Source organism: Parus major, chromosome 1A, assembly GCF_001522545.3.
Source record: "Parus major isolate Abel chromosome 1A, Parus_major1.1, whole genome shotgun sequence".
Lineage (NCBI taxonomy): Eukaryota > Metazoa > Chordata > Aves > Passeriformes > Paridae > Parus > Parus major.
The window spans coordinates 13157769-13184692 of record NC_031773.1 but is presented as its reverse complement, the minus strand read 5'-3'; the positions used below and the strand labels follow the sequence as shown (position 1 = coordinate 13184692).

At 36.4% G+C, this 26924-nt stretch overlaps 1 protein-coding gene across 2 annotated transcripts in view; it reads left to right on the top strand.

Moving 5' to 3' along the window:
- Positions 1-26924, top strand: part of COG5 (component of oligomeric golgi complex 5) — a 174843-nt gene that overhangs the window by 111625 nt on the left and 36294 nt on the right. For both annotated transcript variants that reach the window (XM_015627190.3, XM_015627191.3), the window contains exons 8-14: positions 2512-2677; positions 3377-3489; positions 3584-3661; positions 16304-16385; positions 18619-18823; positions 19527-19688; positions 21740-21839. In XM_015627190.3, coding sequence (XP_015482676.1) covers positions 2512-2677; positions 3377-3489; positions 3584-3661; positions 16304-16385; positions 18619-18823; positions 19527-19688; positions 21740-21839 — 906 coding nt within the window. The remainder of the gene's footprint in view (positions 1-2511; positions 2678-3376; positions 3490-3583; positions 3662-16303; positions 16386-18618; positions 18824-19526; positions 19689-21739; positions 21840-26924) is intronic.

The following is a 26924-nucleotide window of genomic DNA, read 5'->3' as shown; positions in this document are numbered from 1 at the left end:
AGTGTGTATTAACAATAAACAGTTTAATTTTGAGATGTATATGCAAGCCTTAAAGTATAATAATTAATTTCTGTCCTGCTTTTCAACATTTTCTTTTCACATAATTTTTGTCCCAAGTGGGGCTTCATTTTTTTTTAACATATTGTCTAAACCTAGAAACTAGTTGTGCATACAGATTTCCATTCTCTTAGGATTAGCCATAAACCAACAATGGACTGTTACATAGCCTGTCTGGGGCATATGAAACAAAAACGGTTTCCTGAGGTGAGAAAATTACTGTGTATGAATCAAATAAAATAATACACTTTGTTCTACATTGTCTGGGATTTGATATGTCTCTATTTCCATACAAGATGAATACATGAGCTAGAAGCTCTCTGTCTGTGGCCATGTCCACAATTTAAAGCAAATAAGAAATAGGCCACCTGCATAGTCTTTGTTCTGTTCTCATTTTAATTTTGGTACTAGGTCTGGAAGATACTTTGAGTGAATAGCAGGTTTCCATAATTATCCATTTTGATTCGAAACTTCTGCCTAAAACCAATTCTTTTGAAATATAGTTCCAGCTCTCTTGGAGTATGTTTTAATGTCTTTCTTGGCCAGTAGCTGCAGAGTTAGTTTGCTAAACTGTGATGTGGGACCTCGTGACTTTTTGCCTGCAATTATTTGTGTCTGTATTGCCTATTTGTCAGGAAAATAAGTATCTGGCCACTGATTATTTAAGGGTGGATAGTACCCAGCTCACCTTTTGATGCTGTTCTATTTTTTTTTTGTTTAATATATGAACATCAGAGCCTGACTGAAATGTAGTTGAGCGCTCTTATAGTAACAGTAGAGTATTGATTTTGTATTACTGACTCTCTACCTGGTTTCATAATTGTGTAAGTATTCTGTAAAAATTAGAACAATTTAGGAAAGGCTGGTAAATGAGGTGTGTCTTTTCTGTCTTTTCTTCCTTTCAGTTTCATTCTCTTTCTTTCTGCCAGAGTCTTTTCATTCTATTCCCCGTCCTCTTCACATTTATATTTTCTTTCTCTTGCTCATTCTGTCCCCAGATTCCCTCCTTGCATTATAGTACTCTTCATTTTCTGACATCCCATTAATCTTCCAGTCTTTATGGCTTACTTTCCCACCTCCATAAGCACACCCACAGGATGCTTAGAAATTTTACAGCATACCCAGTTGTCAAGAAACTAAACCTACAAGTCCCAGACCCGTAATACTATGCTGGGAATGCTCATTAACTCCCACACTGTTTGGAAAAAGAAACTTGTATAGTTAGTATAAGGTCTGCAAACCATAATACATGCCTGATATTCCTTTGCTTTCCACTAAACCTGGAAACTCCTCATTGGAGCTGGGAAGGAAGATGTGATCTGGCTTTTTTTGCTTTAACTGTGGTTTTGATCTTACAGGAACCCTAGAAAAAATGGCACAAATGTGCAGCTACAGGGTGTGACCTCTGAAACACTGGGTTTGAGGAGAACTCATTCCAGCAGATCAGAAAACCTGTTGCTAGAGGTGGATGTACCAGCAAGTGCATCCTCAGCACAGCAGCCACACCATGGCCAAAGCCAGAGTGGCCTTTGCAGTGGGAAGTGCCAGTGGTCTCAGATGCTCCTGTCCAGTCTGACTGCCAGCATTTGTCAGACCACGTTCTTTACTACTGGCAGAAGTGACTAAGAAAAATGACAAAAGACTGCATCTCTAATGTGTGTATGATCAACTGATTGCCCCCTCCACTAATTGCCTGTGAATACTAATTAAAAAAGCAGTATTCAGTGTATGGATGGCAGTGCTTAGTTTCCAAAGGCAACAATTTGAGGCTTTTCTCTTGCTAAATAGCACCCATGTCAGTGTTTAGTGTTGCTAAGTGGAATTATCATCAATCTTTGTCAGAAGTCTCTCAAATAGTGGACCTGGACAGTTTTTGGACAGTTTTCACTCCCCTGTGTTGAGCTTTTTTTATTATTATTTTTTAATGTATTCTTTTTTAATTTTTTGACCTTCAGAAATAATCACTGCATTGTTTTATTTCTTAATTCTGCTGTGAGGAAAATTAAGTTATTGTGAGCATTACAAATAGAAATGTAGAAATACAAGCTTAAATTTTGCAGTAGTCAGTAGTAGGAGCTTGACCTGCTTGCTTCTTCTCATGCTTCGTTAGTATTTTTTTTTAAGCCTGTATCACATTTAATTAACTATTTGGGATTTAACTGACAGTAGTGTAACAAGCACTGCATGTTAAAGCAGTACTACTAGCTACACCATAGCTGAATACAGCTGTACTGTAACTAATCTCAGAATTACTGGATCAATCACTGATAACCCACCCCAGATTAGATACTGCCAGCAGTGCTTCCAGTTCCTTTCTTTCCATTCATATTCAGAGGATAGCAGACTGAATTTATAAGATGAACTTGCCCACTAAGATGATGTCTCATCATGGATGAAACATCTCAATAGTACAGTTAAAGATAATCATTATTTTTTAATACCTTCTTTCTTCAGAATCCTACTCAAGTGGGAACTGCTCTTCAGGTTTTCCATAATCTTGGGACTTTGAAGGATACGATTGCCAACGTGGTGGATGGATACTGCACAGTGCTGGAAGAGAACATAAAAAATGCTTTGGATATCAAAGTGTTGACCCAACCATCTCAAGCCATCACAAGAGGTGCGATATTTGTTTCACAGAGAATGGTAACTGATTCTTTTTTATAGGAGTACAGTATGTTATAAAATGGAAGAAACTCTTACATCCAAGCCTGATCTAGAAAAATTTCCCTGCTTGCTTTAACCAGTAGAGGGTGAGAGTAGGCATATCTCAGAAAACATGTAATTCTAAATCATTTAAGTTAACAAAATTGGGTCTGTCTGATTTTTGGCTCAGAGGTTTTCCTTTATTTCTCCCTGCTGCTCCTTCCTAACTTGCCCAGAAAATTGTCCCCATTAGATTTCAACTTTGTAGCATTTTCTTAGCTGTTTCTCATGGAAGGATGACTCCAAATTCTGCTTTCCTTGTATTGGTGGGAGAATTACAGGTTGAAATTATTTGCAATCAATGGAAGAAGCCTGCAACTACAATGTGATGCTTTTGTCAGGTGAAAATTGTTTCAAAGCAGATTATTCAATATGAAGAAATGTTGCACTATGAAACATTAAGTTCCCAGTTAGCTCAGATAACAAAAAGTACTGGTGGGTAGGCAAAGTTGAACTTCGGTGTTATGAACATTGAATTTTTTTTGTTTTGTTTTGTTTTTTTCCCTTAAAAAAAGTACCTGTCAAAGTGCATAGAGATCTATATTTCCAGTATTTCAATTTTTATTTGTGGAAGCTGAAATGTGCTGCTGTGTATGTTTAAAAACCATTTTAGGTGGCCCTGGTAGAGCTGCTATGCCAACACCTGGGAACACAGCAGCTTTTCGAGCAGCCCTCTGGACAAACATGGAGAAACTCATGGATCAGATCTGTGCTGCTTGTGGACAGGTACTCTGCACCTAATTCCTGTTTGTCTCATCATGCAATTTTGGATGTAAGAATTTAGATGTCACTTTCCCTCTCAATAAATTTTCTCTTACAGGTGCAGCATTTGCAGAAAGTATTGGCAAAGAAAAGAGATCCTGTGTCACATGTCTGCTTCATAGAGGAGATAGTTAAGGTAAAGTTTTAATTTAGCTGAATATGCTTTAGTAAATCTCTTAATAAAAATGTGATGAGAGAATGAGTTTGTTTACAGTTTTACAGTTCCATTTTTTTTTTTAAAGTTGAATTGATGAGAAAGTGTTGAAACTCAAGCTAACATTGAAGGATGTATTTGTGGTCTGTGGGTTATATCTGTAGGATGTAAACATGTTCATTTTATTGTAGTTTCTTTTGTTTTCTTTAAAAGGGAGCTGATAAGGCACCACTGTATGGATCATTAATGTCATTCCATAATACCATGTGATTTGAGTAATTAATTAAATCTGTTAGTTTGCATAGGAGAATGTGTCTTCATCTATCATTTTCAGCCATCTGTTTCTTACTTCTTGACACTTTCTCCCTTGAAAAATAATCATGGCTGTTCTTTTGAATACCTATTATTTTCCATTCATTTGCATTGTTTTTTTATTCATATTTGGAATAATTTGATTAATGGTCTCCTTCAGTGGTAGGAACAGGATTACTGAAACTGTCTCATCTAACTTAGTAGAAGAGAGCGAGAACAAAAGATGTGTTCCTGCTGACATCTCTTTCCAAGTGTATAACTGGATTTTTAATTTACATGGACTTAATATTTGAAATAACTTGGAGAAGCTCTTCATATGCAAACGTGGTCTTCTCAACAAAGAGAGGAAATAATGAAGGTTAAATGCAACCTTTATTTGTCTCTTAAGCCCATTTCCAGAAGATGTTGCACAGAGCATCACTTTTCTATGAGGCACTTCAAGCTTCTCTTCCTCTGTTAAAACAAACAAACAAACAAAAGTAAACCACAACAACAATAAAAACAACCCAACCAAAAAGAAATCTACAACCCCCCTCAAAAAGTTTATAAACTTTTAGCATATTTTCTTAATTTAAAAAAGTTGAATCTGGCAAAAATATCTATTGCTGTCTGGGTAGGTCAGCCCTTCAATGTATTAGCATGTTTAGGGAGAAACAGAAAACTGGAGACAGACCAGAAACACTGAAAGGAGGAGTTTGGATGTAAAGGCAGCTTAGGTAAATGATCTATTGGTGCTTGTGAGCGGCTCCCACCCTGTGCCCATGCTTCTCACTTTCACTCTTCCCTCTTGTAAAGCATCCCTTGAAAAGGAGTTTTTCAACAACTGAAAAGGGAGTTTTTCCAGTTTTTGAGGCTCGTAATAGAGGGCAGACAAAGGAAATACTCGATTCTTCTGGAGACTAAATGAACAGGGAGAATGAATTTCAGTGAAAGCAGGGTAAGGAAAAACTCATTAGAAAATAGAAGACTTATTGGGTTGTTTTATGCATGTTCCACAATTTCTCTGATTGCCCTACCTTCCCTTAAAGTTCATATTGTAGGATTGCATCTAAGTGAAAAGTTTTATTTCCCAAATAAAATCCCTCTTTTAGGAGTTTTAGCAGTCATCACTCTTCCAATTACTTTGCTCTTCGATGGGTGTTTTGGTGTAGCATCGTGCCAGGCAGGACATTGTCATTCTCAGTGGGGTAGCTAAGGAGGAGTGGTATATCCTTATCTGATGTTCTGCTAGCAGAACTCTCTCAGCATGGCACAGTACTGCTGATGGCACTGATTCTCGACTTACTTCTTGCCTGAAATGGTTCAGTATAGCACCGTGTTTTTCTTGGGCATTCTCACTGTTAGACCATTTTTCTGGTGTCTCTTGAAAAAGGTGTGGCACCAGGCTGCAGATGGTGAGGTCACACCAAAGAGTAGAGCTGTTCAGACAAAACCAGACAAGTTCTGCATGCTGCAGACATTCAGGAGTGTAAGTACAGATGGCTGTATGGGAGAATATGAATTGGTTTAGGTGTAAATAAAAAATTGGTATTTTGCTATTAATGAAGAAAGACTCTATCTCATATTAAACCAAACTGAAATGTGCTTTCCTCAGCAAGTGTTCTGGAGAGGGAGAGAAGTCAGATTTTCTTTATTGTATTCAATTTCATTAACAAACTGAGCAAATGAACAAAACAGACCAAAGGTACTAACATTGTACTCATTTGCTAGAGCAGCATGCCCACTCCAGAAGATGGGAAAACGAATCATCCACTCTACAGTCTGTGCACTAATTACTGTTACTGATGTCAACATTATTATTATAGTCATCTTCTGCAGCAGCTGCAGTACCACTTTGCCTGTCCATCTGCTTCCTTGTTTTGATTACTGCAATGCAAGTATCATCCTAGGAAGCATAAGGGAGGAGGAGATCCAGCCTTTTTAAAGCACAAGTCCTTAATAGCAAGGAAGCTACTTGCCATTTTTTTTTTTTAAGTCATCATTCTATTTTTCCATTGGCGATTTTTTGTGTCTTTCTCTTCACAGATAGCACAGCCTGCAGTTTTTCTAATTTTGCATTATGATCTCAAACATGTGCTTTCCGGCTTTCTAATTACCTGTTACCATAATAATATTTAGTAGTGTTGTATCATGTTGCATCCAAAAATGTAGTTTTAAAAGCACTAGCTAATTAATTAAAGGATTCACAAAAACACTCAGGGATTTTTTTTTTTAAAAAAAAAAAAGGAAACAAAACCTGACAGATGAAGAAACTGAGATACAGAACTTGGAAAATTTTAAATATTGCAGTTTATCAAGAGGGCAATGACAGCACCTGCATCTTTTCTACCCTGTGATTTGTCCTACAGAATTCCCTTCCAATTTTTACTTTGGATGTGACCAAGAGTTAAGCAACAGTCTCAGGCTTACATGATCGTGGAAGAATCTGTATAATTTATAGTGCACATTTTTTCACTCCTTCCCTTTGCAGATCTAGATTTTGGTATTTTTCCTTTGTCACAATATGAAATTAATGCAATTCTGAAAAGAAATCATGCACTCATTGTACCTTCTAAAAACTGCTTCATTTCATACTAGTCATGAACTATAGATTTATTATTAATGTTTACAAATTTAAATTACAGATATAATTTTTAGCAACTGTATTAACTGTTTAAACAAGAAATGTGATTGAATTTTATGGGTAAGAAAAATATTATATTTTATGTAAGAAAAAAAGGTCTTTAATGGCTAGATTTTAGCTGAAGAAGGCTAAAACAATTCAGAACTCATGGAGATCTGATTTCTAGTTTTGGGGGAAATCAATACAGCTTTCATTGTATATATTTTTTAAAACAGAGGGTTAATTCTGTCATAAGGTTAAGGGTAAAAATTAAAATTACAAATAAGATTTAAAAAATGTAAATTTGATATTTTTGTTCACCTAATGACTGGTTATTTATATCACTTCTTTCAATTGCTTAATTCACCTTCAGAGAGCTAATAGGTTACTTCAGTTTATTCTGCTTTATTGCTTCTCTCTTTCAATGTGTTGTGACTAATCCTTCCTCAGCTGTTGTAATGCCTAAACTACAATTGACTTCACTGTAAATTGCAGCCACACATATCTTCCTGTGACAGCCACCTTCCTAATTAGAGATAAAAGTCCCTCTTAGCCCCTTGTAAAAGAGTTGAAAATGATCTTTGATCTTCATCTATTTTGGGTCTTTCACTCCTACATAGGCATCAGGGAACATTTCTGCAAAAAGAAAAGCAACCTGAAAAGCAGCAAATCATTTTAATGGAGGGTTGGGAGGGTCAGTAGAAAGGATGAGCTGGGGTCTCTCTGCTGCCATATCAGTACAGTCAGAGCTGCCCTTGCTCGCCTTTGGGGGTCCTGTTTGCAGCCAAGGCACATCACAAACCCTGTCGTTTACGTAAGCCTCCGGGTGAAAAAGTGAGCTGGGAGTTGTAGGGAGTGTTATTATGTACTTCATGAAGGGCTCTTATCATTGCTTCTGCTGATGAATGTTTGGTGAGTAAGCAGCCTTTTTTCCTGAGTTGTCAACACTGGCAATATGAGGTGTTAACGATACAGAAAGAAATGTCCTCAGCATTACATAAGTTAAAGAAAATAAATGGAAAATATAGATGTTTATTGACAAAGTGTATGTATATTTCACCTTTTTATTTCTGCTCCCCATCCAAACTTGTTAAAAAACGTTGCTTTGAAACTATTCACATCTGCCATCACACATTCACATTCAGTTGACCCAATTAGAAAATAATCCCAAGTGGAAAAAATTGAAAAATAATCTAATTATTGCCTTATGTGAATTCAGAAAATAGAGTGGTTTTCAGCAATTATTACAAGTATATGATTTATTTTTCAGTATCTTTTGTAGAAGCAGAATTGTATTACTTGCACATAATTTCTACTGTGATTTCTGTTTGCTATTTAAGCAATAATGAGGTACTTTGTGAAGATCTAAACATAGGTGGATAAGCAGGTTTTTGGTTCCCAAAATATTGAAGATGCTTTTTGCTTCAGATCTGCAAATTGCCCTGTTCAAGAGCCAAGAAGATCATACCAGTTAAAAGTCCCAATTCTCATTTTGAATGGATCTGTGTGCCCAGACAGCCATACTAAAAGTAATTTGATTCTAATTCACATGGGAGGGTCAGAGCCTGTGCAGTGGTTTTCTAATGACACTATGATTTCTGTAGAACTTTAATTCCCTTTTTCTGACAGAAATGTGCAGCTGTGAAGAAAAGGGATGGTGTGGAGGTTGTGTGGGTTAGGAGGTAATAATGACCTTTGTTCTTTTTCACTTCTGGCTTGGTGGTGTTTGTGCAAATTGCAGATCAGTGATGACTGCAAATTGTTAAGTCAGTTGGCTTTCAGTCAGCTTGCCATTGGAAAAGAAATACATTTACCAGAAGTGCCGCCTTTTATCATCATTCTTGTCAATCTTACCTGAACAGCTCCAGGCTGAGTGGACATGGTAACGAACCATCCTTTCATCCTTGGAGGGGATATGGAGTAGTCAAGGTGAAAGCATAGTTTGAATTGAAGCTGTACATTCTAAATCACTTCTCTGGGTAGAAAAAAGCTGTCAAATCCCTGGGGTAGTTACTGGTTTTTGAATACTAAGTTCATTTATTTCCAGTTGATGCATATCTTGCAGGGATATGGAAGGATTAATTAATGTTTTAAGTAGTTTTGAAGATACAAAGTACCGTTTAATATCTAGGTATTTTTGTTCCTTACAAATGAGTTTTTCTGAGGAATCACTTCAGAATTCAAATATTCTATGAAATGCACAGTCTTAACTTTATGTTTTAGTAAAGAAGGTTTTTGAGAAATGGACTAAATCAGCTTTAGTTTCTTTTGTCACCTGCATAAAGAGACCTTTTTAAAATGTTGCACTACTGCTGGGAGTCTAGAAAGTATTACACCTTGGATATAAAGTGATCAACCCAGTGTAATGAAATTCTGTGCCCTGCAGTAAAACAAAAAAATCAAGGTCATTTTTAAAATCACAGTGTCATTTATTGACATATCTGCACCTGTAATGTATAATATAAACAACATTAGAAATTTAAATTCACTCTTATTTTAAGAAATTTAATCCTGACTACTTTAAGGATATAGAAAAGGGTTATTGAAAACACACTCAGAATTTGTCTTTTCTTTACTGATTAATTGCACTACTGAGGATGATGGCTTTTTGTTCACAGTCTAACATTTTACAATTATGTTGCTATAGAAATAGTGCAAATAGATTTCCTTATTTCTGTCCCATAAGATCTTGCCGTACGAAATTGTTAAATCATTTGCATTGTTGCTTTATTGGTGGAAAAAATATTTAGACTGTCCTTTAAACGTCTTCTGTTTCTAGAGCAACATTCACAAGTCCCGTATTTCTCCATGGCGGAGCGTTTGATTACAGATAGAAAACACTGTATGTATTAGTATGCAAAGCCTGATTTCAGGAGCCTGCAGCAACTAGCTGCATGGTAATATTCACTATATTGTTTTACATTTCAAAGAGGCTTCACAATAAGGATGTTTTTCACATTCTACTCAAAGTATCAAAATTTCTACAGGGAAAAAATAAGTTGGAAGTGGTTGTCATAAAGTGGGAGCCAGTTTAGAATCAGTGGGTCAGATTTATTATTTGAATGTTAAAATAGCTATTTTAGACACACACAAATATGATAATTCACAGATGGGAAATTATACTCATTAAGTTCTAAATTTACAGTGTGGAGGAAAGAGAGACATTTGTAAAAATAAATATATGTCCTTTCAGCATCTTCTTACATTCTTGTCTAATGCTGAAGAAGGGAGGTACTTTCATTCTCATTCCTTGAATTTAGATTTAATGTCAGATACTAAATAGTTATAAGAACAGAGCTAAAGAGATTTAATTTCATTTCAATATTAGCAAAGTTAATTAGTATTTTGATATGGGTTTTCTAAATGAGGTAAGCTGTTTTTATGTTTGAGGAGACTTGAAGTCAGTTTTCCATGCTTTAGCATTAATATTATTGTATAGTACTAGTGGATACAGATCCTCTAATATCTTTCCTCTGATGATACTGGTACTCAGCCCTCTGTTGTTCAGTGGTTTATTAACTTAATAGTAGCTGTTAGTGAAAATGGGTTATATTTTTTGAACTGAGAAAACAAGTAATTTTCATGTGAGTGAGAAGGGGTTTAGCACATGAATCGTGTCAGTCTGTAGTTTCTTCTATAATCTTGTGAGCAGGCAACATCAAATCTAAATTTCAAATCTATGCAGTCAATGCATCAATCTGAGTAATAGTGTTGCTTCACACTATTAACAAGTCTGCTTAGGTGCTGTAATACCATGCACTAAAGATAAAAGGAGTACTGAAAAAAAAATTAATAGACAAGTATAAATTCCTCCCCTCCCATTCATTCCATACCAGTAAAAGAGTACTGATCTAAATCCCCTCCTTACCACTAGTCATTGAATAGAAGGTGATTGAGTCTGCAGGCTCTCCCAGGTGCACTGTGTTCTGAAACTCAGCTTTTTGTCAATGTGGGATTAATCATGAATGTCTCAGCTGAATGGCTGGCCCAGAAAGTGGTGATCAGTGGTGCAAAGTCTAGCAGGTGGTCAGCACTGTACCCCCACAATGGGTGAATACAAGACCCAGTTCTAAGACTTTCCTTAGTGATCTGGATGATGGGCCAGTGTACCCTCAGCAAGTTTGCTGATGACACAAAACTGGGAGTAGAGGCTGATGCTCCAGAGGGTCATGCTGCCATCAAGAGGGACCTCAAGAGACTGGAGGAATGTGGAGGAATGGACTGACAGGAACCTTATGGAGTTCCTGGGACAGAGAGCAGGAAGAACTTGCACTGTCCAAATGTCTCCTGGCATTGGCCTTATGCAGTGTTATTAAGCTACACAGGAAGAGTGACTGAGAGGGAGGTGGTGGAGTCAGCATCCCTGGAGGTGTTTATTAAACACTGGATGTGGCACTCAGTGCCATGGTTTAGTTGGCAAGGGGTTAGGTCATAGAGTGGACTTGATGATCTCAAAGGTCTTTTCCAATCTAGTGCATTCATTGATTCTATGATTCTCTTGTACAATCTTAAATGTTTTATCTAAAACCCACTCTATTGTAGAAAAGCTGCACAGTGTTACTCTTTGTGCCGAGTATTGACAACAGGGACTTTATAGTAATAGCTGAAATGAAATAGTTGCACAAAGTGAAAATATTTTTAGTGCTTCGCTGGTTATGGCCCTGATCCAGCAAACCACTTAAGCACATTTTTAATTTCACATAAATAAGATATACCATGGAAGTCAAACTACCTCTGTCTATTATTTTAATAAGGATAAACTTTGTCCCATTCACATACACAATCAAGCGAGCCCCACTGTTGAGAAAATATGTCACCATTTGTGGTCTAGCCTGCTGGACATTTTTTGTCTGATTTATGGGTATAATTTTCATGAGCAAGTAATTCCCCTGTGAATAGTATGTGTGACTGTGTACCAAATTTTTAAACAGTGTGAAAAAGGGGAAAAATTACAGTGGCTGGGGCATAGTGCAGTCTGGTTGTTGTGTTTTTCTATTTCACTCTACACAGATGCATGTGGGTTACCTAGAAATAACATATTTTAAAGTAGCTAAGTGGTAATAATCCAAACATCTTTCAAAAGGATTTTCCCATTTCCCTGGTTGTGGCCAGCTGTCCAGCAGGTCAGAATGACAGAGGGTTGCCCTAGTGTATGTTACAAGGCAGTTGTTCAGTTCATTTCTGAAAATAAAGAATTAACAAGAGGAGGACATATCTAAACTGTCTTGCACTGCCTAAGGAATTGTATAGGGGCTACTAAATCATGTAAGTGCCTGCTCAGCAGTTCGGTTTTGGGGAATAAAGTGGTCACTGGTCACAGGAACAACAGCGACAGTATTTTTAATTTACAGTTTGGGTGGTAGATATTAGTTTGTGTAAGTGTGCTTCAGGCATTGGAGCATTTTCACAACAGATTTTTATTAGAAAATAGCCAGTTCCATGGCTGATCTTACTTCCCCGCCATTTTGTAGTGGTACAAAGTATAATTTATGTGCAGATTTTCTGTGCTGTGAGATCAAAATAAAACTATGAACAGACAGTACCATTAATTCAAAAATGCTGCTTTGAATGGATCTGGTTTGGGGGGAAAGTTCTGATTGCCATTATAGTCTTACAACTGCTTGCAATTAATGTTCATAGATTTAATTTGGTTATATTTCATGATGGGGAAAATATGTATATGTCAACCTGAATCTTTCTTATCATGAGTTTTAGATACCTCAATTACAGTTAAGGTTCTTTTGTTGAAGGAAATACATATCGCATGACAAGAGGAAATAACATTTTATTTTATGCTAAAGTGCAGTAATTTATTTCTGGGAGAGTTTCAATTATGTAGGCTTTCTATGTGCGCAGTGTGCACCTGAAACAGCTTTGTGCTGGGTAATAACACCTCTAAGCTTCCAAAGGTTTATGTGTTCTCTGTGTTGTTAAACACATACACTGGATGGGGGGACAGTATGACAGAACGGTGACCTTTTTCCAGTGTTGTTGGTTATGGCATAGGAAGCTGTTGGAAAATGATTGCTACAGAGCTGAAAAGATAATCGGATGCAGTTCATTACTCATCTTGTCAGCTGCTCCTGCTACAAGGGATTGTATCACAAGATGTTAATCTGCTTGTGACTAGATTTCAAAGCAAGCATTTTTATTTTGGAGGGGGTGTAAATAATTTAACATCTTTCAATTCTATTTCATTTTCAGAAGCAAAAGAAATGGAAAATTCCTGATTTAAAGTCTCAGAATATTAATCAATAGAAATATTAGTACATACTTGTGGGTTATTATACAAATATATGATGATATGCTGCAAAAAGCTATTTAATTGCAGAAGTTGGGAGTTTTTTTTTAACTAATTATGAGGTAGTATATTCCTTGAATAGTGAAAGTTAGCCTGCTAGCATACTTCAGTGTGTTCTGCAAGACAAGCATTAGGTTCAAGACAGATTTGGACCAAAAAGAGCCCTATCTACACATTGAATCACTAATGTGGATGTACCCAATGCTCCCATACATTGTCTACCACTGAGGATATTTGGTGTGTGGAGGAGGACTATATTCATTATTTACAGATGGGAAGATGACAAGAAGGTAATTTTAAATAGCTGATTTTAGTTTTCTGAAAGCAAAAGGCCCAAAAGAGCAGTTACTTTCTAATACTGTGGTTTGCTGTTCACAATGCTGTATGTGAAGCATAGGGAAAGGCTTACAAACTTTCCATTACATTAAGATGAGCCAGTAGATTTGCTGTGTACATTTCAAGCAAGCAGAACTGCCTTTTCCTCTTCCAGCTTCATCCTGCCTGTCTTTTTAAGTCCTTGAAGAAGTTGTCCACTACAAGGAATATTCCTTTTATTTCCTGCTGGAGAAAAACACTCCTTTCTCTACCCTTTGCCTGTAATTTTCTAGTATTAATGATTTTCAGATGAAATTCCATGTTACATTTTAAGCAGTTAAATTATAATTCTCATAAATCTAATAAATCTAATCCTTATTAGAATACATTATTTAAAAACAAGCATTGAGAGACTTAAATGTACTTTCAAAAGTAATATATTGAATTAATGTGTACCCAAAATAAATTGCAGACTTAAACAAAATAAATTGTTTCTGGATGCTCATGGTTGCATATGGCACTTTTCTACTCCCTCAGGAGTATCTAATGCTAATGTCTTGCTGTATTCCAGTTTTGGTAGCTACAGTCCACCCACTTGAATACCCCCTGGTGTGTGCGTAGGCAAAAGGATTCTCTAGTTCCTGTCACAAACTCTTACATGGTCTTCTCTGTGCTATTAATCAGCAGCTATATTTCACCTCCAGAGAGATTGCACCTCAGCACTGGACAAACTGAAATCTCGTATCATATTTTATAGAAGCAACCAGCACTCTGTAGATAGTGATTTTAGGAATCAGGGCATTTATTTTCCCTCAAATATTTTTGACTGAGTAGTCAGTCAGTAGGAAATGTTACTTGACTTTTTCATGAAGCTTTTCCCTCTCCTCATACGTAATACAGTTGGCTAGCTGAGCCATGACAGCCTTCTTCACCACAAAATTCTGATACAGTTAAGGTACACCATTTGCCCAGGTCAGAAGACACAAGCTAATGAGCAGAGGCTGACTGGTATGGCTGTGGCATACCTATGCAAATGTATGCATGAGAACATATGTATGTATGTCTGACTTTATATTATACATGTAAATAGAAATACATAGAAAAGTTACATACTTCCATAACAACATAAAATGTCATCCCGTTTACTGGTACTTGTCACCTTGTTGAATTCAATAATTAAGATAGGAATGTTGATGTGGAGGGGTACATGCATATTTGTTTTCTGGACCCTTTAATCCCTGTGTTTTCTGCTGAGACAGTGACAGAGATGTAGGTAGTAATGAAAAAAGAGTTGTTTGAAAGTGCTCTCTAAGTATTTTTCCACCTCCATCGGATTATTTGGAATTTGAATTGAGTTTCCATGCTCAATAATAAACCATTGTTCCAGGTTGGGATAGAGAATATGAAAACCGATTAATTTATACTTGATGTGAAAGGCCATTTGTTTTATAGTAGTCCTCATCTTCTAAATTCAAAACTGTGAAATAAAGAATTAAGTAATTTCACATTTATGCTATAGCAATACATTTACCAAAGAAAAGAGATTTCATGCAGTGAACCTTCTGAATAATTCTGTGATATTCTAATTTTACTTTGCCCATTTATGAAAGTCAAGTACAATTTTACAGAAAATACAAACATAGCTATAAAATAAATTACTTCAGTTTCTAAATCCATCATTGTCCTCAAGCAGTCAAAAATGAGATTCTGTAATCCCAGTTTATTTTAGCATTCAGTGTTAATTATCATGCATTTTATGAGTCCAGTAGCATAAAAGATGTTCTCTCTCAATTCTTAACACATGACCCATAAAATTTATCTTTCTTTATCTTTAGAGATAAGGAGTAGAGTTGAATGAATTTCTCATCTAGTTGCAGAGTTTGTGATGATAATCCTATTTTTATCATTACTTTTAGATGTATCACTATATCTTTGACCGATTTTCAGGTTTTATATTAATTCCTTAAGATTTTTTTGACTGAAACTTGAGCTTGAACTTGCTGTCTTGCAATGAACAGATTTTTAAGAGGGATGCAGTGGTTCCTGTTAATGACTGACATTGTAAAGACATTCATTGCTTTGCCCATTATTGCCACTGGTAGTGGAAAGAGATTTTTTCCTTTATCATCTTAAGTAATAGTAATTAATTTTGGAGTAGTGAGATCTTTAAATATAATAGATTATCTCCACCTTTTTATGATGCTGCTGGGCAGTGCAGAAGTTAAGCTGACTTTTTTTTTCATTTCTGATTATCATTCCTATAGTGATTTGGTCAAACTGGTTAATGCAGCAGTGGGGTCAAGAGATGGCATGTACACCATGCACTGAAGAAAACTGTTCTGTTCAGAACAGGTTTTCTCTCCCCATGACAACACTGAACAGTGCTTCATGTATCTTAACAAGCAGTCAGGACAAGATACCCATCCTCATCTCATGGAATTTTTTTCCTACCTCAGACAGGGATCAAAAGTCACGCTTTAATGCTTGACCCTACATGCCAGATGTTGGGGGCAGTAGGGATGCAGCCTGCCCCTGCAGATTTTCCTTTGGTGTGCTCCCTTGTTTCCACTTCTGACTGCAAGCCTTGTTGGCACCAGGCATTGAAGAGTCAGCTGTGAGGTTCACTGTATTTTTGTGTGTTTAATGTTTTTGAGAAACAGAGCTGTTCAGTGCACAACATGCAGTGGGTTTGGTCCCTGGTTGGAGTTTGGCAACACGTGGTGATGGCAGTAAATAATTGCTGTGGTGTAGCCAGCACGGAAACTCCCATGGAATGGGAAGGTCACTGCAGTGCAAAGAGGGTTTCTAACACATCTCCTGAGGTGTGCTACTTCAGGCTGCACTCACACCCTAGAGATCTGGGATAATTTCTCTCAGACTTGGAGGACAATATTTAATTCAATACAAGACTGAAGCCTTTGTTTTCTCCAGTACTGTTTCTAGCTCTGAACCTGAGGGAGACTCCTCAGAGTTCACTTACTTTGTTTTTATTCTCAGTGATGAGAATGAAATGACTGGAAGCATTTGCATTGCTTGAGATTCTTTGAAAAGAGTTTGTTTTGAAACTTGTATTTCTTTTGTCCTTTGCTTTCAGGATGGCCAGTCTGATATTTTGTACAAATTTTGGACTGCAGTAACCCAGACACTTTCCTCTCAGTTTCAGTCAGCAACAGACTGTAAGTATTCAGTAGAAATGATTTGTAATGTGTTCTGTAATTATTTTGAATCTCACTTTTGAGTAAGCCCTGTGCTCAGTATCTCCTCTACCAGAACTGTAGCAATGGTTCACTCAGCATAAGGTCTCTGTGTTTAAAACTTCTGGGTTTGTGAGCAGGCAGTTTAGGATCCTCCTAAACTATGGTTGAATTTTCAGAAAGAAATATTTTCTATTTCATTAAGTAGTTGTTATCAATAACAAAACATATTTTTCTAACTGTGAGTGGAGGTAAAAATGTTTGGAATGGTATATCATACTTTCTAAAGCAAGTGGGTTTGCCAAATTCAAAATTAGTAATTTGATTATGAAGATAAATTCGTAGTCTTTTCTTGTTAAACAGATTGGTTGTAAAAATCAGATTTCAGCCATTTTTTGAATACCATTATAAACAGGATTTTAGTTCATTCAAATTGTCATATAAATATAGGTAAAGAGCTCATGTTCTGACTATACACCGTTTTCTCTACATGTAAATAGCTGATACAATTAAGGAATATTAAATATAAATCATGTGTTAACATAAGACAGTACTGTTACTAGAACATGCTAATGCAGCATGTGGTTATATCATAGGTGAGTTTGGTACTTTCATAAATATATCTTTCATGTCTGCATAGGGTGTTAATCATTTGCACAGAGAGCTGAAGTGCATAAGATGTGCATTTATCTTTGTGATCTCAGCTGTTGCACTGGCCCCTCAAAATTTGGTCCTTCCAGGCTTTATAGCAGCAGTATAATTTTGAGGAACTAGCTGGTGGATTCATGTTCAGTGGTTGCTAAGTAACTAGATGATCCCAAAAGAAAATGTATGCATCTTGTGTTAAAACATATTAATTTTACTGTTTGCCTTCTGCATTGCTTTAAGAGCAGTATGTACATACCTCGAGCCTCCTGTGTTCACACTGAACTGCTTCCTGTTCTCAGCACTTGTGTTTAAGATTGTAAAATTATGACATCAGTTAATGGGACCAACCAACACTACAGAACTGAGGGAACTCTTACATGTTGTCAGCTGTACTTTTTCTAACAGCTATTCAAAACTATTTTATTGTTTATGGTTTTTAATAATGAGTTTTATATAAACATTTATAGGAAGGTTTCAGTGCGAATGATGTTTTTATTTTGCTACAGCTGAGCTTTGGGGAGACAGATTTTTTTCATTTAAGTGAGGCATCTACATGAAAATGTTAATTTTTAACGAATTTCTGGTGACCAAATCCACTGACATCAGTCAGGTTCTGGATCATATAGATCAGAGGAAGACAAGATACCAGAAAAGTAGTGTAAAAATAGGAATTTATGTCAGTTTAAAAGGTTTGCTATTAGATCATGATCTGCTTTTGTGGGGTTGGGACAGTCTTTGTAAACACAGCTTCATGACCTAAAATAGCTCCGTGTTTGATAATAAATGTGAATCCTCCAGTACTCAAAATTATGTATTTGAACTGAAAGCACAGGCAGGGTGAAATGGGGCAGAGATCTGGAACCTGACAAACCTACCAATGAATGGAACAGTGTTAATCTCCTAATGTAATGGGAAATCTACAGAGTATGAGTGATGTTAGATCAAGATTAACAGTTGCTAAGGCAGTTGTACATTTGTTTCATTTCCTGCTACTTGTGGCAAGCCTTTCAAGGCTGAAAATAATGCAGTTTTTTCTGCTGGCTTTGTCGTTCTTTGACAAGTTTAGGAACAGCATATTAAGTATCTTGTTTTAAGAAGTGTGCATAAAAGCATATGCTTCCCTCATCACATTTCTGAAGACTTTGGTTCATAGAAGTTACCTTTGTTTGTTTTAAATTGTTATCTTCAAACAGCCCCACACTTATCCTCTATCAAGATATTGTTAGCAAATGTCTAGATTTAGAGAGTTCCAATTACGCTTTGGCCTCAAATGAATGATAATAATAATAATTAAGTTTGATACCAAACATTTATTGTACAAAATAAAGTGTTCCATGTCCAGTCTTCCAATTGTGGGTTTTATACTGGTGCTTTATATCCTTTGTCAAGTGCATTTAATATTATAGTTATGTCACCTTGAAATTATTTACAAATATTACATTATTAATATTGAACTTAGGATAACATTGTGTATCATTGATACAAATGTAAGGATAGAGGTTGTTTATAGGAATAAAAAAATAGTTTGAACTTAGCATTGTGTGTTGCTTACTGCTTTATTTTGCAGCCTCTATGTTTTTGAAACAAGCATTTGAAGGAGAATACCCTAAATTACTGAGGCTTTATAATGACTTGTGGAAGCGCCTCCAACAATATAGTCAAAATATTCAGAGGAATTTTAACACAAGTGGAACTACTGATCTTTTTGCTGAACTGCAACAAATGGAAGAAGATGCACAGGATATATTCATGCAAAAAAATGAAGATTACGAGTATGTATTATGAACTGTAAGACTATAAAATATAAATCTTTGCAACCTGTAAGAAAATAGAATATTTTTTTAAACTTTCTGTTATTCAAATAGTCACTGCAGGATAATTTCAAAAGCTTTTTTCCCCTCTTGCAGTTACTGCTCTAATGCTATTTTAGAGTTGTAGGCTTTTCATTAGCTTATAATCTAACAGTGTTGGGTTGTCTTGTCTTTCACAAACTCTCTGACTTTTGAACAAGTTCTATCTTTCTGTCTCTTCAGGTAAATAAATAGGAAAATGGTAAAAATTTAGTTTTGTATGCATTGTGATTACAGCAGTACCTTTCTCCTAATGATACTACAATCATTTGAGTGTGACAAATGCTCAGTTGTTATGATTCACAGTTTTTGGTTTATACATCATAGAATAAACATGGTCTAAGTGATATCAGAAAGATCAAACTGAAACAGGCTTATCAAGCCTATTAGGACTTCTAGACTTATGTAAGACAAAATGAATATTTTATATGAGAATTGTATTGACTCAAATATGTTCTTGAGCAGTCAGTGGGAGACTTATCAGAAGACTGTTTTTCATATGCATATGTTTTAAAAGCAGAAAAGGAAAAACAGGTTCAGTATTGCAAAGTTTGTACGTCTGGAAAGATTTAATGCTATTGCGTATTTTAATTTAAAATGTAGTAACTTTTTCTTATGTGCAAAGTCCAGAAAAGGCCTTGAAAGATTCACTGCAACAGTATGAAGCTGCCTATCTGTCAAAATCCTTGTCTCGACTGTTTGACCCCATCAATCTTGTCTTTCCTCCTGGAGGTCGAAATCCTCCCTCTTCTGATGAGCTTGACAGCATCATTAAAACTATAGCCAGGTATGCACATAAAAGGCACTGTAAATGTAACACTCAGCATGCATTTTTTCATAAGTTACAGTTTTAGAAAGGAGACGTCATTTGTGGTAAAAGGTTGATTACTCTTCAATTATGAAGTAGATTAGTGCAAAAATCAAGTCAGAATTTGGGGTGGGACGGGACGGGACGGGGTGGGATGGGATAGGATAAAATAGAGTAACACAGAATAGAATATTTCAGTTGGAAGGGACCTACAACGATAAATCCAGTCCAATTGCATGAACACTTCAGAGCTGGACAAAAGCTGAAACATGTTAAGGGCATGGTCCAAATGCCTCTTAAATACTGACAGGCTTGGGGCATTGACCAGCTCTCTTAAGAAGCTATTCCAGGGTTTGACACCCTCTTGTTAAGGAAATTATTCCTTAATGATGAGTTGGAACTTCACCATGCAGCTTTGAACCATTCCCACACCTCCTCTCAGTGGATCCTGGGGAGGAATGCTCAGTACCTCCCTCTCCACTTCCCCTGCTTAGGAAGCTGTAAAGGGCAATGAGTCTGCCCCTCCTTTTCTCCAAACTAGACAAGCCCAAACCCTTTGCTGTCCCTCATAGGACATTCCTTCCAGTCCTTCCAGCAGATGTTGCCCTCCTCTGGACACATTCAGGTAACACCACATTCTTCCTAAATTCTGGAACCTTGAACTAGATATGGTGTTCAAGGTGAGGCTGCACCAATGCTGAATACAGCAAGATAGGCACATCTTTATTATTATTTATAATAACTAATATATTTTATTATTTATTTTCTGTACTTTTTCTGAAAGAAATTTTAATACAAGTTATAATGTTAATAATATTAACATGATAGTATATTAATAATGTTAATATAAGTTTTAATGTTTGAGCTTATAAAAGATCAGAAAGAGAAATTTTACACATACTGTAGATATCTGGTATCTTAATTATCCTGACTGTGTCAAAGGGCAGTGGTAGTTGTTTGGCTGGAAGTGATAATACCTGGTATAAATACTTTGTTAGCGTGAAACAGCAAGATAATAGATAAGGATGACTATTCCTGGTAGAATTTGTAGAATGAGATACCTAAATTACCAGTGGTGCATTTTCCCTCATAAGCTTTTAGTATTGACTACTCTGTTTAACAAAGTCTGAAAAAAGATGGGCAGTATTCACAGTATGTATGTGTGTATATAAAATACTAAATATTGACACGGCACTTGTGACTGGGAGTTACAGATGCTCAGAACATGTCTGTTGGTGTGGTGACTGATACTATTTTCCTTCTTGCAAAAGAGAAAGGAAAACAATGTGAAAATTATGAAATTTCAGCTGAGTTTTCCAGAGTGGCATTTAGCTGATGATGTTTGGGGCCCTAGAGAGTTCTCAGAGAAGATTATTCTAAGTTGGGTGCCTAATGATTCTCCAGCTCTTGAGAGAGGTTAAACTCACCAGTAGCAACATGACGGTTCTTATGCTTGCCTGTCTTCAGCAGAGCAGTTTTGAATGCAGCCCCAGCTGATGGAGATCTGGGGATATTCATGAACAAAAAAAACTGGAAGTGATTTAGAAGTCTTTTCCTTCTTCGTTTGTTCCCTGTCATTCCTTGGGGGCCTCTTTTACTATAAAGGATTGCCTAAAACACAGCTTATTAGTTGTGTCAAGCTAAGGCATCCCCTGGGTATTTCTGCACAGCTCATGTAATTCCAGAGTTGAATGACTGTGTATTCACCTGTAATGTTTGAAGGCTGCTGCCAAAGCTTGAATGTAGTTAATTGCTGTCAATATTTTTGAATGGCTTACTAATAGTGATTTCATACTGAAGTGTCATTCCTAAACTTTGCTCATTTTTACTAGAATAGGAACACTGCACATAAAATTCCCAAATGACTTGTTAAATTGTAAACTGAATTACAGTGCGTGGAAAGACTTGGTTGTATGTGTTACTCTCTCTAAATTGACATGCCACGTAACTGTGGATTCATAGTTAATTCTTTATCGATTCAATACAGCACTGTTTAGCTGTTAATTAAGATTTGTAATCTTTGCTTCCAGTGAGCTAAATGTGGCTGCTGTTGATCCAGACCTGAGTTTAGCTGTGGCCAAAAATGTGGCGAAGACCATTCAGCTTTATGGTGTAAAGTCAGAACAGCTTGTAAGTAATTTTAAATTTCTAAAAGTGAATGTTTTTTTTCATGTAAAGTGTTCTGGCTTTTGTAGATTTAGAACATAACAGTTAAGCAATCTAGATAGACAAAGCCTTCCAATTAGCTTTCCATTGTATTTATAAACATTATCAGTAAAATTCTGCCTTCAGACAAACTCAGTCTATTGATAGCAGTAAAATTTATCTGTATAACAACTCCAAATTGAATTTACCACATTAATTTTAAAAAACTCAAAATTGTAGATGTCATTAAACAAAATAAAGACTGTTAAATTCAGTTCTTTATTAACCAATATTTGATACTATATCAATTACATGATAAAGCATCTTTAGGGTATTAAAATGTAGACTACTCAAATGCTATTTTTTTACTGCTTGCAAGAAATTTGGGGTATTTTTTCCATATATTTATTATTTCATATATATTTAACTGACCTTTGATTTGTTTGCATTTGTCATATATTTCCAATCATACCATGCAGTGGTATCTGGTGTTAACCTGAATAGAAGAAGGATTCCCAAATCCAATTGGTACACATTGCAGCAATTTAGTCAGCATGGTTTCTGTATACCTTTTACATTTCTGCTGTCTCAGAATGGCTTTGAAAAAATTGAAATTTCGTAATGAATACTAGGTTTGTCTTGTCTATTGGAAGAATTGTCTTGGAAGTTTGCAGACTTGGTGTATGGAAAAGGAGTGTAGGTGAAGCAGTCATGAAGGCCATAAAGAATACTTTAAATTTTAAAATAAAAACAAATGTTAACATAATTTTGTTAGCTATTTAAAGCATAGTGCTTAAGTTGGGTCTGCTTTTAAAGATACCAAATCATGACTTTGTATTTTCAGAATAAAATTTGCTTATGACAGAAATGAGGATTTTTAGTAGATTGTGAGAGTAATCATAGGTAAAAAAATACATTGTTGTCTATATGTCATGGAGTGTAGTGTCAAGTAGTGGCATTTAACTGTGAGGAAAAAAGACCTTTCAGCTGTAACTTTGAAAGTATCAGGGTTGTGCTCATTGTCTCTGTTAGAGTCTGGCCAGTGGATTCTTTGGAAGTGAACATCGTTTTGTGATCAGACAGCTGGGAAATTCTCAAGAAACCCTGAAAAAAACAAGATACTTAGAAATAAGCTGCTAAGTATATGATTTGTGGCTTTGTGTTAGCTAACCTTAAAGTAAAAGAATGTAGGAGGAAAGAGGGAGAGTGAGCCCATGAACTTTTTGAATTTGACAACTGAAAATGCAAACTTGAAAGACTAAAAAGCTAAGTGATGGGATTAGCCAAGCTGGCAGGATGAACATCAATGTCCTTGAAGCACATACCTACAAATTGTAAAATAATATTAAGAGTATTGCACAGCTACCCATTTTTTAAACTTTCTTTCCTTGCTGATACACGTTACAAATTTAAAAACCAGAAGTGCTCAACACAGTTGCCAAGATAAAAGTGTCAGAGTCATCTTTGAAGTGCTGAAATATCATTCCTAGCCTCCAGCTGCCTCTCCAGCAGGGCATGGCTCTCCCACTTGTCCTGTGCCATGCTTGCCAGCCCTCTGGATATAATCTGGAACAATTTAGCCTTTTTTGGTGCCTATTTTTGGGCAGACAGATTGAGACTGAAATGTGCACCACGTGTAGAATAGGAGCTATGTCAGACAGCACTGTTTCATTATGTTTTAGTGGTTTAGCCAAGAATGCAATCTTAATTCAATCTTGCAATCCAACCTCCAACAATAGCTTGGAGTCAACAATAGTTCTCCTCTCTAAAGCTGGGAAGGAACATGGAACATATCCGCTCAGATGCTTCATGTCTGATAGCTATAGCAGAGCAGTGCTAGAGATGGAAATTTAATTTCCTGGAGGAATTTGAAATTGAGTTCTCTTCCAAATTAAAAGTAAACAAAACCATCTCAGAATTCTCAGTGAAGGAAGGTGGGGGCAGGAGACTTTAAAGAGTAATTAATTTTTTTTTTTAATGTTGTAATATTGCAGGTAGATTTGAAAGGTGATGAACTGAAATGTGCAGTTCTAAAAAGCTTGAGACATTCTGATGTTGATGTCAGGGTTTTTATTTACTCAGTTTCACAAAATAAGGAATTCACTGAGATTTCATCACTGTTTCTCCAGGTATTCTTAAATAGACAAATAACAAGAAAAATGTTACTCAAGATTCAAAGGTTTTACCTTTGAGGAAAAGCAGCATCTGTCAGTCTGTACATACAGTCCTAAAGCAAAAACTACTAAGAAAAAACAGCCTCTTCCTATAAATCCAAAACGTTTGTGTTACTTGTGGTTTGTACCCTTTTCAGCTTTCCCCACATCAAAAACATGCTGCACCTGAGACCTGTTCTTTTATTAACTGGTTCAGAGAAGATAATAACCTCTGGAAGCAGCAGTATGTAGATACATTCTGCTGTTGGATGAATCTTTAGTCAATCCCTTGCTGATGCTTGATGTGGCTGGTGTATGCCATGCAGCGTTCAGAATTATTCTCCTTTTTTGTGAGAAGGCAGTAAGTTGTATTTCCTGAAAACAAAAAAAAAAGTTGAGTAATTTGGGGTGTTTATGAGAATCCATGCTCCTTAACAAAAGATAGGAACTCAGAAATCTGCTTCCTAGAGATATTTTTACCCATTTGTTTAACTGATAGTTGAGCAGTGTAAAAGAGAACTTAAAACTCACCAACATCTTTATTTGACATGGCAGCAGTAATTGTGTGGCAGGATCCTCTAGTGCAGTGGTCTTAAGATTTTTGGTTATGCATTCCTATCAGTATAAAGTTTCTGAGCATGCACCATCATTATATGTATACTTGTTTACTTATAACTTTTATACAGGCACTACTGAAGTTCTGATATTTTGTCATGCACCCTATTTTGTCTTGCCTAATCCTTGTGGTGCATGTACCCCACTTCAAAGACCACTGCTCCAAAGTAATACTCTCCAGTAATCTTCCATAATAAGGGAACAGACTCGGTTTGTTAATTTTTGAAAAAGATGCCTCATTGATTGCAGTCTTTTGAATTCATATTTGATTTTGTTAGTATGCTGATTTATATCAGATTTTTCATTTATTTATAGAAAAATTAAAAATATGAGAGTCCAGTGATTGAAAGTGAAACAAAACTGTGTTTCCCCAGTTGATTACCTGTAATTTTGTTATTTACTGAGCTGAATTTTGAATGTACTTGAAATGCTGTGGTTTTTCTTAAAATTAAAAGTGTCTGTGTTGCAACATTGCAATCACTATATTTTTGTTTGCTGTTGATAGAGAAGTCATGAAACACTGAGGGTTAGAAGCTCTGGAAGTTTACAAGCTATGTAGTTTTGCCAACAAGCAGAAAAATAAGTTGCAAGATCCATTGTCCACATAGACTGAAGATGGAAGAGCACTCTTTGCTCCTCTAGTCTATTCCCTTCCCAACACAGGACTGTTTGAAACAATATTTGTTGTTGGGGGTTTTGTTGCATTCTTTCTGGTTTTAAAGTGATGATTTCAGTTACCTGAATATAAGTACTGCATGTTCTCTTACTTTTGTGCTGTTTCTATTCAGCTTGTCATGTGGGTGGATTGAAATACACTAACACACCCACCAAGTGCACATAGATGAAATGTGTTGTGCTGTGAACATGAAAATGCAGTTGTTTAGAGAAGGTGTGATTCTCCTACTTTGTGAACCTGGAGACCTCTACCAGTTTCCTCCCTAGAGTTACAGTCATCCTGTCAGACTATCTTTATTAATTTTGATCTGAGTCCCAGAGCAATCCTTCCTGCCTTGTGTGATGGAGGCTGTGTCTTGCTGACTCCTCCCAGCATAGGGCATCACTAGAGACATCATCAGAGACAATGTTATCCTTTGGCCAATAAAAAAGCAAAGAGTCATTTGCAGAGGCAGGGTTGTAAAAGTGAGGTTGCCCACTTGCTTTTCAAAGCAGATGGGGGCGATTATGCTGGCAAATTCTGGTGGATTAAACTGTCTTAAAAACATTTCTCTATGAGGATATGGTGTGCTTACATGATTTAGTCAGACACAAACTCACTCTACTGTGCTGCCAGATGGCAGAGCACATTTTAGCTGCACTCCAGTACATGCTGACCAGTTCAGCTGTGGCACCTTGCTGAACACAACACTCACTCAGCCTGGAGCACAAGCAGAGAAAGTTCATGTCTGCTTCAAGTACAAACAAAGCAAAAACCTGCATGGCCATGCTAAACTAGGCATTTTTTTTAATATAATGTTAGGGTAGAAAAGGCTAAAATCAGTGGGAGCTGTGATTGCCTATAATTGGAGTGTTTCCTAAATATGGAATATTGTATTTTATGGAGTAATAAGTTTATGTAAAAAAGGGATCTTTCCAGCAGACTAGAGGCTGCAGGCAGATGATATAATGGAGATCTTTCCCACTGTCAGACTTGTAAGCAGTAATGGAGAGGAAGCCCTCAAAAGGTGGAGATGGAGAGTGGGTGTAATGAGGGAGGAAGGAAGTAGAGAATTTGAATAATTTTTTTATTCTCCTTAACTCAATGTGGTTGAACTGATGCCATATTTCTCACAAAAGCTGATGAATGAGGCAGTGGTCCGAAATACAGGCTGAGGGCAGTGCTCAGGGAGTACTAACCTTTACCCTCAGCTACTAAATTGTCCTTTATAGCTTATGGTAGAGGCTTGGCTTCTCATCAGGATTTTAGCCTGGGCAATGGTTGTGGTGTTTGTGATACCATGTTTGTCACTTGGAAATTTTTAAGCACTGTGCAGAGAGCACAGTCCTTCCTGGCATTCTGAAGAATTCTTCCCTGATCTTCTTAGAAAACATAAGACAGTGCATGGTGTATTTTATGTATTTCAAAGTTAAAGTGCTAAAATCCCAGTAATAGAAGCAGATTTTGAGATTAAAGTGAATACGTGTCAAAAATTAGAGTCAGTGCACCAAGGTTGAAAGAGTTGTCACATACCCTCAAAAGGCAGGACATTGAATCACCTATTGGTGACCTCCACTACTGGACATGCCATGAGACAAAATGAGAGAGAATTTGTTATTCTAATCCCAAAATGGATGACTGTACACT